At 40.8% G+C, this 12,118-nt stretch overlaps 1 protein-coding gene across 2 annotated transcripts in view; it reads right to left on the bottom strand.

Annotated features, from left to right (window-relative positions):
* The window catches only part of CCDC158 (coiled-coil domain containing 158), a 123,025-nt gene that overhangs the window by 79,343 nt on the left and 31,564 nt on the right, over positions 1 to 12,118 (bottom strand). For both annotated transcript variants that reach the window (XM_089675984.1, XM_089675972.1), the window contains exons 5-6: positions 10,395 to 10,501; positions 1,105 to 1,417 (exon numbers count right to left, since the gene is read on the bottom strand). In XM_089675984.1, coding sequence (XP_089532110.1) covers positions 1,105 to 1,417; positions 10,395 to 10,501 — 420 coding nt within the window. The remainder of the gene's footprint in view (positions 1 to 1,104; positions 1,418 to 10,394; positions 10,502 to 12,118) is intronic.

Genomic DNA, 12,118 nt, shown 5'->3' on the forward strand with positions numbered 1-12,118 from the left:
GACCATTAATGTATATGGCATATGTCAGTTATTGGATATTGCTAGGCTTGGAATACATCACAGATTTCTTATTGCATAAAGTGCATTATATATAATTTTTTAATTAATGTTGCTCTCAGACACATAGTGATATGCAGTTGTAGGTTGTGTGATACAAGAAAAAAAAAGAAATATATGATGTCAATTTAGGCTCTAAAATTGTAATTTTATTGCATGCTAATTGAGTGGGAATGGCCTTTGTAAGTGTTCAGGGAGATGAAGAGTGTATTTAAAGGCTCTCCTAGTACTGGTGAGTTGGTTCTGATAAAGAGGTTTATCATCGGAATGTGTTAGCCAGTATATTAGCATCCATTCTTTGAATAAAGAACTAATGAATGTACAAGTGCATGTATTGGTTAATGAGATGTTCCCTATGGAAATTGTATAAGAAACATGTCTAAATAGTACTTTTGTAAGTACATTATATTTATTTTAACCAATTTAAGATTTTTGAGGAGCTTACACAGTGCAGTCTTTGTTTTAATTACAACCTTTCTGAGGATTCCCTGGTCTGGAGAGCTGCAAGGAAGTGAATGTTTTTCTACCATACTACATTAGGATCTCATTCACATGGGTGATTACTTGTGTGCCCTGTGTGACAGTCATGTTGTGGTCTATTGGGAAAAGTCCTGCACGGACACAGCCGCTGTGTCCCAATGTGACATCCATATGGGTGCAACATCTATGAGATTGCAAGACAAGGATGCACGTAACATCTGTACATCCCCGTGTCGGGAAAACATTGCAAGTAGTCACCCATATGAACAAGGCCTAAGTGCCAAAAAGTTGAACTTTGGCAGATATAGACTTTTAGACCCCTTTGCAGTTGAGCACTGACATAAGTTTCTTGTTTAGTTTTTTTACACATACAGAGATACAGTACATATAGATAAATAATAAATTCACACATACAAGGGGAACACACGTCTTCAAAAAGAGGTCTTCCTAATGCTGTGTTTGCATAAGCAGTGATCTGCATATAAAAAACTTTCGAATATAATATTTAGTAAATGATGACATTTAAAATTTATTAGTACTATTAGTACTATCAATTGGTTGACTTACAGTGTGAAGTTTTGTTTTGAGAGAAGAAACTTCATCAGCCAGCTCCTGATAGACCTTCACTACGAATGTTCCAAGGTTACTGAAATCACAGGTCGGAATTATTTCCTTTCCAGAAGCTTTGACGTATGTTAAAATGGTTCCCTGAATATCCTGGTGTACATGATCCCGCTTCTGCAACATGTCTTTTAGAATGTCAATGTAGGCATGAGCCTGCTTCAACATTTCCTCTTGCACCCCATTGGCAGTCTCTAGTTCTTGTATTCTACCTTGGAGTTGTCTGTTCACCTCTTCTTGGCTTTTTGATTCATTACATCTGCACAATATTAGAGTTATACATATGAACAAAATAATATTATTATTATTATACAGTATTTATAAAGCGCCAATAGTTCGCTCAGCGCTGTACATTACAAAGGGGGACAGAACATGTGACAGAACAATACCAATACAATGCAAAACACGAGGGGATTGAGGGCCCTGCTCTTTCGAGCTTACAATCTAGGAGGGAGGGGATGGTGGCAGAGGAGGAGATAGCTGTGGGGGATGGAGTGGTAGGAAGAGTGGAGGAGGTCGGCAAGTTAGCAGGGGGTGGGGTAGGCTTCCCTGAAGAGATGGGTTTTCAGGGTGCGCCTAAAGGAGAGGAGAGTAGGTGATAATCTGATGGGTTGGGGCAGGGAGTTCCAGAGGATGGGTGACACCCTGGAGAAGTCCTGGAGGCGGGCATGGGAGGAGGAGACCAGGGAACTAGAGAGAAGGAGGTCTTGTGAGGAGCGGAGTGTGCGTGCTGGGCAGTACTTGGATATTAGGTCAGTGATGTAGTTCGGGGCAGTATGGTGGACAGCTTTGTACATGCTAAAAAATACTGGGCACTACAGGCAAACATAAAAAGACGCAGTTGTATTAAGTATATACTGTTCTACCAGTGAAGGGACTTGTAATTCTTTGGCGGAACTCTTAGAATGTAGAGCCATACTGCATATGCACCAAGCAAATTAACATAATATTCTCATTCAATTGCCTTTATATTTACCTTCAACTATGTAGTGCAAGGGTCTGCCTGATTGCACACAAATTGAAAGTGTTTAGGTTTGACCTCATATTATATAGTTTTGGTAAATCTAAATGAAAATTGTACATGAAAATTGTATAATCTATGGCCAGCCCTAGGAGATGTACCTGCACACTACAGAAGAGATGACTGGCCCCACACAGGATATAAACACTGCCCAACATGGCAGAGACCAGGGCAGTAAAGTAGGGCACTGCACATAAGATTTTTACTAACATTTAACTTTTTATCAAGGGTTTTTGAAGAAGATACACTTTTTTTTTTAAGTGGAAAAGAAGATACACGTTAACTACTTCAGTGTTGGGCACTTTTACCCCTTCCCTGCTCAGACCAATTTTTAGCTTTCAGTGCTCTCACACTTTGAATGACAATGACTCAGCAATGCTACACTGTACCCAAACAACATGTTTATCATTTTTTTCACACAAATAGAGCTTTCTTTTGGTGGTATTTAATCACCCCTGAGTTTTTTATTTTTTGTGATATAAGCAAAAAAAAGAGCAAAAATTAAAAAAAAAAACATTTTTTTCAGCTTCTATTATAAAATTTCTCTTCATAAATTTGGACCAAAACATATAGTGCTACATATATTTGGTAAAAAATAACTTAAATTAGTGTATATTATTTAGAGTCGACAAGCTATGTATTATTGAAAATTTATCAATCCTGATGTACCAATTGCCTATCTCATTTATTGAGGCCCTGAAATGTCAGAACAGTACAAATACCCCCCAAATGACCCGTTTTTAGAAAGTAGACAGTCCGAGATATTTAGCAAGAGGCATTTTGAGCTTTTTGAAATTGTAATTTTTGCCCACAATTCTTTAGAAAATTAAGAAATTAAATTTATAATTTTTTTTTTTTTTACACAAAATTGGCATATTAGCAATTTTTTTCTCACACATGGCAAATTCATACTTGCAATTACACATTTTGCTACTTGTCCTGAGTATGGCGATACCACGTGTGAGACTTTTTCACAGCCGGGCCCAGGGGCGGACTGACAACTCATGGGGCCCCTGGGGAAGAGGGAATCATGGGGCCAGGGGCATCTCATGGGGCCACCTACTGACCCCGGGCCCTCGGGCAGTGCCCAAGTTTCCAAATGGTCAGTCCGCCCCTGGCTTGGTCACATGCAGAGGCCCAAAATTCAAGTAGCACCTTCAGGTGTTCTAGGGGCATAAATTACACATCTAATTTCCTGACTACCTATCACATCTTTGAAGGCCCTGGAGCACCAAGACAATGAAAACACTCACAAAATGACTCCATTTTGGAAAGAAAACACCCCAACATATTTTCTAAGAGGCATAATGAGTCTTTTGAACATTTAAGTTTTTTGCCACAAGTGAAAAATGTGGAAAGTGAAAATTTATTTTTTTAACACAAAGTTGTCTTATCTATAAGATATTTCTAACTAACAGCATGGACATATCAAGAATTACACCCCAAAATACATTCTAATACTCCTCCAGATTATGGGGATACCACATGTGTAAGACCTTTTCAATATCTGAACAGATTATGTACCCAAAACTGCCAGAACACTTTCCCTTAGGTGTGCACATGCCAAATCAGACAATAGAACGGAGTCAGTCGATTAGACTCAGTACTCCAGTAGGGAATTCAGAGCCCTTAGGGACCTGACCCTCCTGTTGGAAGAAAGCCAATCTTGTGATCTCATTGATCAATTAGATCTAGATGTATTATTAAGTGAGACTGAAAAATCTCAGTCCGATCCTCTAACCCAATTTAAAAAATTGTCTTCTAAATTTCCTTTGTTGAATAATTATCCGAGTATTGCGATATTTCTCAAGCAAACACAGAGATGTTAAAAAAACTTTCCTATAATCGGATAAAAATGGTAATTTGTCACAAACAAAACAAACAGCATTATGTGCCTTACAGGAAAACAACAATATTACAATTAAACCGTCCGATAAGGGTGGTAACTTAGTTATTATGGACAACATACAATATAAGGAAATGTGTTACAGGATTTTGCTAAACAATAGTTGGTATTGTTTCATCCCTGTAATTTTGAATTTGAGTTGTGTAATAGACTCGTACTTACAACCTCATGTGTCATCACTACCTTCATTTGTGAAGGACACTATTCATTTCTTACAGATCTTTGAGGATTCTAGTATTTCTAAGGAAGCATTCTTGGTCACCATTGACATTGAAGCTATATATAGATTGATTCCCCACAATCGTGGTATTATCAGCTGTACGACGTATTCTTTCTCAACTACCTATTCAGGATTGGCCCATGAGTTAATTTGTGTTGGCGGAGTTAGATTACATTCTTCGCCTCAACTATTTTTCATTTGATGGTTCCCACTACCTCCAGGTACAGGGCATGTCTTTGGGGACTTGCTGTGCCCCATCCTATGCCAATCTGTACTTGGGGGAGTGGGAACAGTAGTTCCTCTCAAACAAAAGCCTCGCATTGTACACATGCCACATGTCTATGTGGTACAGGTACATTGATGATGTTTTTCTCGTCTGGGAGGGGTCTGAAAAATTGCTGTTGGAGTGTTTCGACAAAATGAATGCTAACAGTTATAATCTCAAATTTACAATGTCCTACAGTAGGGAAATGGTAACTTTTTGGATGTCCTTGTACACAAGGAAGCCAGTGGACACCTTTCTAGCGGACTCTATAGAAAGGATACTGCAGGGAACACCATCCTGCATGCATCCAGTTTTCATCTGCAATCTGTCAAGGTCCTACCTTTTCCCAGAGATTGTGCTGCTTCATGTGCTGGCTTCCATCTTGGGTTTCTGCAGAGCATGGTGGGAGTCTTTTATGCCTTCAGGCCTCTGAGGTCTATCCCCCAGAGGGGTGTGGCTAATTACATATAAGCCTGTGATCCGCACATGCCCTTTGCACTTGTGTCTTGTGTCGCTACAGCTCTGTGTATACTCTCGTGACTCTCCTGGAATCTGACTCGGCTTGTGACTAGACCATTCTCTGTATTTTCCTTTGATCTGACCTTCCGTTGCTGAACCCGGCCTGTGACCTGTGATTCTTGTCCACTGTGCTGTACCGACCCGGCCTGCCTGACTACGCTATTGTCATTGCCACAGCCAGGGTGTCTCGGGGGCCGCGACCTGGTTCCTGGCTGTGTCAAGTCCATCCCCACCATCAGGGGCTCTGGGGAAGGGCAGCCTGGGACTTAGACTCCGCGCCCTGAGGGACTTCGGTCTGTGGGTGGTGGTTGTCGTCAGTCAGTGCGTTACCCTGCCACTAGGCCTGCCTGTCCGTTCCACAGCCCCTGCCCTGACACAATCGTTAAAAGATTCCATACCTTATAGTCAGTATTTGAGGTTGAAACGCAACTGTTCTACAGAACAAGACTTTCAAGAGGCTGCAGGGAGTCTAAGACCGCGATTACTTAACAGAGGATATAGCAAGACCTGTTTGCGTAAAGCATACAATCCTACTTGTCGACAGTTATGTCACAGCCTCTTGTTTCAAAAGAATAAAAAAGCAGATACAGTGAAGGGACCTAGTCGTATAGTGTTGAGATATTCCAATCAGCAATTACTGATAAAACAAATTTTCAATGTCATTGGTCGATTTTAACGGATGTCAATTTGGTAAGACAATTTGTGCATACAAATTCAATAACTTCAATAACTTTTAGAAGGGCCAGTTCACTATGGGACAAACTTGTACATAGTGAATACAAGGAGAAATGCAGTTCTCCTCACGACTATGGGACTTACCCTTGTGGGAATTGCTCATATCGTCACTTGGTGGACAAGAAAAAAGTAGTTTCATTACCTAACGGGACTCATTATACACACAAACACTTTGCCAATTGTCAGACTAGAGGGGTGGTATATCTCATGTCGTGTGAATGCGGTGCCTTTTATACTGGTAAGACCAAACAGGAATTTTGCATCTACATGTATCTACAAACATGCTTACAGTATGCAAATAGGGAACTGCTATCTCCCTATCTGTAGACATGCAGCATTAGTGCATAACTACAGATTTCCTCAAGTTAAATTTATTGCTTTAGTTCGGGTACATATCCCTGACCGTGGGGGAGATTGGAATAAAAATCTCCTCCAGTTAGAACAGAAATGGATATACAGGTCGCAGGCCACAGTCCCTCCAGGTCAAAACTAAGCTATATCCTTCCGTCTCTTTTTAAAGGGTTTACTTCTGGTAAAACTGATTAATTTTTGTCTCAAACAAATAGGACTAGTTTTAAGTCTGTTTGTGGCCTTTGGATTCGCTTATGTTTCCTACAAATAACAGGCATTTGATTATAATTTAGAATATTTAGCCTGAGTAAGGAGTCAATTTAGGGGATGTGCACTATTATTATTATTTTGTTATATTGCATATGTTTGTAAATTAGAATTATGTATGTCATTTGTATTTTCATATTGCTATTATTTTGTTTTCCTTTTTGTATTTGTTTTAGATGGATTCCGGGATGACTCTGGCCTCGTTTTGATGGGTGACTCTCGGTTTGGACATCTGGCACAGTATATGGATGGCCTCATGGGGGAGTTTTTTCCCTTGTGGGCTGTTCCATGCTGCTGGCAGTGTGGACAAAGGTTGCTTTGTCCAGCTGCCTCTAGAGGTCAATTTCCTGTGCCGGCGGCATCCTATGACTGCCCCGGATGTTGTGCGGTACTGCGCATTCGCCCCGACGTGGGCTGCATCCTCACACTGGGCGCTGGTATGACGTCACGATCGTCACGTCTTTTACGGCAGACGCCGGAGGAGAAGCTCTCCCTCAGGGACACCAGGCTGGACACATTGAGACGCCATTTGGCATCATTGGCGGCACCTGCCACCCCATCTCTTTGCTGGCAGAACATGTGGATCTGATTGCTTTTTGATGAGATAATTACACCACATTGAGACCTATATATACTGGATGTATTATCGCAGTTGGTTGTTTACTTTCTAGCTTACAGGTTGTCCCCCATGGTATCTTGGACAGTTTGGTGAGCATTATAGTTGGTTTTTTGGTGAAGAGAAATATTTATCGCTATTGGTAGTTGTGCCACTATTTTCATAGCTTTATTTGACTTCTGTCATAGACAAAATAGCTGGATACAGTTTTGGTCCATTGGGATGTGGGATATCTCTACATCTCTACAGTTCAATAAGCCTTGTGGTCAGCTGCCCTAGTGAAGGTATTTATGTACTGTTATAGGTAGTTGTGATAGTATTTCTATAACTCTTGACTTCTATTATAAATTAAACAATTACATAGAACTTTTGGTCCATTGGGGCTTGTGACATCTTCACCATACTTCAGTTTATTGTGTTCATTGGCTATTCCCTATATACAGTTAGCTGTTCTCTATGTATTAACTAGAATACCAGTTTTTTAGGTCTGTTGAATAAGCTCTGTACCTAATTCGTACCATATATTCTATGAAGATTATAGAGGGATATAGAGGGTGATTGTCAAGGTCCTACCTTTCCTCAGGGCTTGTGCTGCTCTTGTGCTGGCTTCCATCTTAGGTGTCTGCAAAGCATTGTGGGATCTTTTATGCTTTCAGCCCCCTGCGGCTCCTCCCCCAGGAGGTGGCGGCTTATCACATATAAGTCTGCTGTTTGTAGCTGTCCATTGCATTCGTGTCCTGTCTGTTGCACAGCAGCAAGCTTCTGTTTAGTTTCTCATTGCTCTCCTGGATACCCACTCGGCTTTGGCAAGACTCCTTCTTGGCTTCTGACTCCGGCTCTGGCGACCATCCTTCCTGGCTTCTGACCCCGGCTCTGGCGACCATCCTTCCTGGCTTTTGACCCCGGCTCTGACGACCATCCTTCCTGGCTACTGTTCTACCAAGTCATCCGCTGTTGCTGTTGGACTTGCATAGACTCTGTCTTTTTTTTTGTATAATAAACCTACCTTTAATTGCACCTCCTTGTGTGTCTGGCTCCTCGCTCCCTGACAGTGATTTGGCGTTCTCCTGTTGCCATGAGCATTATGAGATGGATATTTGACAATACTTGTCCTTCCGATGGTTCACGCCATTAAAATCTTGGATCATGCAGCCTCCTCTTGGTTATCAGTGTTTTATGATTGCTCTGATTAATATTGATTGCTCAATTTCCTTGTAAGTACCAAAATGGTAATTATATGAAAGTTATTGATACATTTCTTATATGCAAATTACCACGTATTCCTAATATGTTTATTTTTAAATTCTTGTATTTATGCCCCCTGAAGAAGATCAAAAAATGGAATGATCGAAACGCGTTGTTGTAACGTTTGGGAATTTTGTTGTAATGTGAAGGAAAATACCCTTGCAATATCTATCAGAGCCAATTGTTTTTAAAGATAATGTATCTTTTACAAATACTTCTATGTAATAAAGTATATGATTAAGAAACGTTTCTCTTGAGTACATGTGTAATGATATTTTTGCTGCAATAAAGTCCCATAGAGGGATTTTTATTTATTTTTATTTATATTTATGTTGGGGACGAGCAGCTTGATACTCGATTTCCTGTTATGTATCTAACACTGCAACCTGTGTAACACAAAAAATCAACAAACACTCCATAGAGAACAGTGTACTGTAATGGTCGCCTCTGTAAGAGTGGTCAGTAATCTGGGGCTAACAAGTTGCTGGATTACTTTTACAGGCAGCAGAAGGGTGTCCCTCCCCCTTCTGCCACCGACGCCTTTACCAGGCTCTGCCATGCAGTCCCAATGCAAACGATCAGAATGATCTGTGTCTGATCCCATGCTTTGGGAGGCCAGAGGAGAGATTTGGCGTCTAATAGACCCTAGATCTCTCCATAAACAGGAACTGTCATGGCCCATGCTATCACAAGGGATGTTGTTCACCCCTTGTAATAGAAATAAAGTTGATAAAAAAAAAAGTTAAAGGTACAGTGTACAAAAAAAAATTTAAATAAAGAAATAATAAAATAGCAAAAAAAATTTAAAGTACCCCTCTTCCCCCATGTTCACACGCACATAGGTCCCTCACAGATATGTAAATTAATATCGCACCACACATGTGAGGTACTGCCATGAATGTCAGAGTGAGAGTTATAAATTCTAGCACCAGACCTCCTGGGTAACTCTAAATTGGTAACTTGTAAAGGGTTTTAAAATGTTGCCTATGGAGATTTTTAGGTACCATAATTTGGCACCAAATAGTATACCGTGGCTGGCGTTGGACAAATTCAGATAGTGGGGGGTATCCGATTTTAGTCTTGGGGGGGCGCCCAATTTTAGTCTTGCCTAGGGCAGCACAAAACCAAAATACATCACTGAATACGGCAGGCGGAAGCTGGTTAAAGAACTGGGTCAATTTTCTTTTGTTCAAATCATATTGGTTTTGCATTCCAAAGCAAAACCTGCCTAAAGAAGATCATATGCAGGTTAGAAGGGGAACAACTGCACGTCAAATGAACTATCAATCAATACTGAATGATCTCAGAAGAATCTTAAAGTGATGTCAATTTGATGCCATTAGCACATACCATCTCAGAACAACTGCAGGTCAAGTGCACTATCAGTGAATGCAGAATATTCTCAGAAGAATTGATATAATTGACACAATCCCAAAGCCCATCAACACAGGCCTTAAAGCAGACCTTATTCTAAAACACAGTATGAAATGGTCCATGGCACCATCTTCTACAATAAAAATAGCTCTCCAAACCTAGTAGTTCATAAAATGTATGTCTAACCATACATAGGGGCTGATATACGATAAGTGAGTTAGCAGGAAATAAATATTTTTGCTGTGACCAAAACAACTAATTGGAAACCTTGATTCATTTTTATACCAGGAGAAATGTCAGACACTTATTGGCTGCTATAGTGTTACAGAAATTTTGTTTTTCGTTTTTTGTTACATTCACCTTTTCATATGAAGTTTCCATTATCTTGGTGGAACATTAAAAAGTAATTGTGGTAGAAAACATGTACCATTTATTTCCCCTTGCAAACCCAAACCAAGGTTCCCTCAAGCACTGAGCCTCATCGACTATACTGAGATTTACACATATGGGTGGTTGATGGACGTGGCACAGTGGTGCATTAGCTAAAATACTGGATGGGGTTTCCCATTTATTACTGTTGCTAATCCCAGTACAATGCCTTCCCCACTGGCAGAATATTTAAAATGTGGGCAAAATGCAACCACAAATGAACGCAGCCACTGAATGTTCTGTATCTAGCATTTGTCCCAACAAGCCCAGAAGAAAGGAACTACATACCTAATATCCATCTCAGCATTCTTTTTTACAAGTTCCTGAACCTTCAGATTCAACTCATTGATGGATTGATTGAGGGTGTGTTGATGGTGTTCTTGTGTACTACTGATCTAAGAGGAAAAGACAGCCCAGTGTTACTAAATCTGGTTATTGAAGCAAAAATTAGCACTATAAATTCAATATAATTTCACCAAGGACAAAGGCACACAGGCAACACTGAGAAAACTTTGCATTCTTCTAAATTAATGCAAAGTGTTCTTTGAATGGATGAGCTGAAGGAGCGGTGATGTCCACCTGGTCCAATGAGAGAACGCTTTGCATTAATTGAGAAAATGCAATGTTCTGTAAATGGTGCCAGTGCCGAGTGAGTGACCGCCTGTGTTTACTATACAGCAGGGTAGCAGAGATCACTGTAGTTGTGGTCCATACAACAGTAATTAATAACTTCCACTGGGATCAAACAGTTATGGCACACACATACTTACATTGGTCCAATATAACTATACAAAAGTAGCCATACCTGGAAATCATCTTTAGGTAAATGATCTCATGCTGGTAACATACGAACTGACTTCTAACTCCTGTAGGAATTGTGTAGCTGAGCTCCATAGCTGAGATGAATGTTAATAACTACAGGTCTGATTCTGGTTGTGCACACTCAGCAGCCAGAAGACTGTAACATTCACTATATTGCCAAAAGTATTGGAACACCCCTCCAAATCATTGGATTCTGGTGTTCCAATCACCTCCGTGGCCACAGGTGTTTAAAATCAACACCTAGGCATGCAGGCTACTTCTATAAACATTTTTGAAAGAATGGATCACTCTCAGGTACTCAGTGAATTCAAGTGTGGTACCTTGATAGGTTGCCACCTGTGAAATAAGTCCATCTGTGAAATTTCCTTGCTACTAAATATTCCACGGTCAACTGTTAGTGGTATTATAACAAAGTGGAAGTAACTGGGAACAATAGCAACTCAGCCACAAAGTGGTATGCCATGTAAAATGACAGAGTGGTGTCAGTGCATGCTGAAGCGTACAGTGCACAGTCACCAACTGTCTACAGTCAATAGCTAAAGACCTCCAAACTTCATGTGACCTTCATATTAGCAAAACAGTGCATAGAGAGCTTCATGGAATGGGTTTCCATGGCCGAGCAGCTGCATCCAAGCCTTACATCACCAAGTGCAATGCAAAGCATCAGATGCAGTGGTGTAAAGCATGACACCACTGGACTCTAGAGCAGTGGAGACGTGTTCTCTGGAGCAACGAATCACACTTCTCTGTCTGGCAATCCAATGGACGTGTCTGGATTTGGCAGATGCCAGGAGAATGGTACTTGCCTGACTGCATTGTGCCAAGTGTAAAGTTTACTGGAGGGGGGATTATGGTGTGGGATTGTTTTTCAGGTGTTGGGCTTGGCTCCTTAGCTGCAGTGAAGGGAACTCTTAAGGCGTCAGCATACCAAGACATTTTGGTTAATTTCATACTCCCAACTGTGGGAACAGTTTGGGGATGGCCCCTTCCTGTTCCAACATGAGTGCACAATGCAAGGTCCATAAAGACATGGATGAGTGAGTTTGGGGTGGAGGAACTTGACTGTCCTGCACAGAGTCCTGACCTCAACCTAATTGAACACCTTTGGGATGAATTAGAATGGAGACTGCGAGCTAGGCCTTCTCGTCCGACATTAGTGCCTGACCTCACAAATGCGCTTCTGGAAGAAT

This window comes from Staurois parvus, unplaced genomic scaffold, assembly GCF_062004578.1.
Source record: "Staurois parvus isolate SC_StPar_1 unplaced genomic scaffold, SC_StPar_1.0 ptg000013l, whole genome shotgun sequence".
Classification (NCBI taxonomy): domain Eukaryota; kingdom Metazoa; phylum Chordata; class Amphibia; order Anura; family Ranidae; genus Staurois; species Staurois parvus.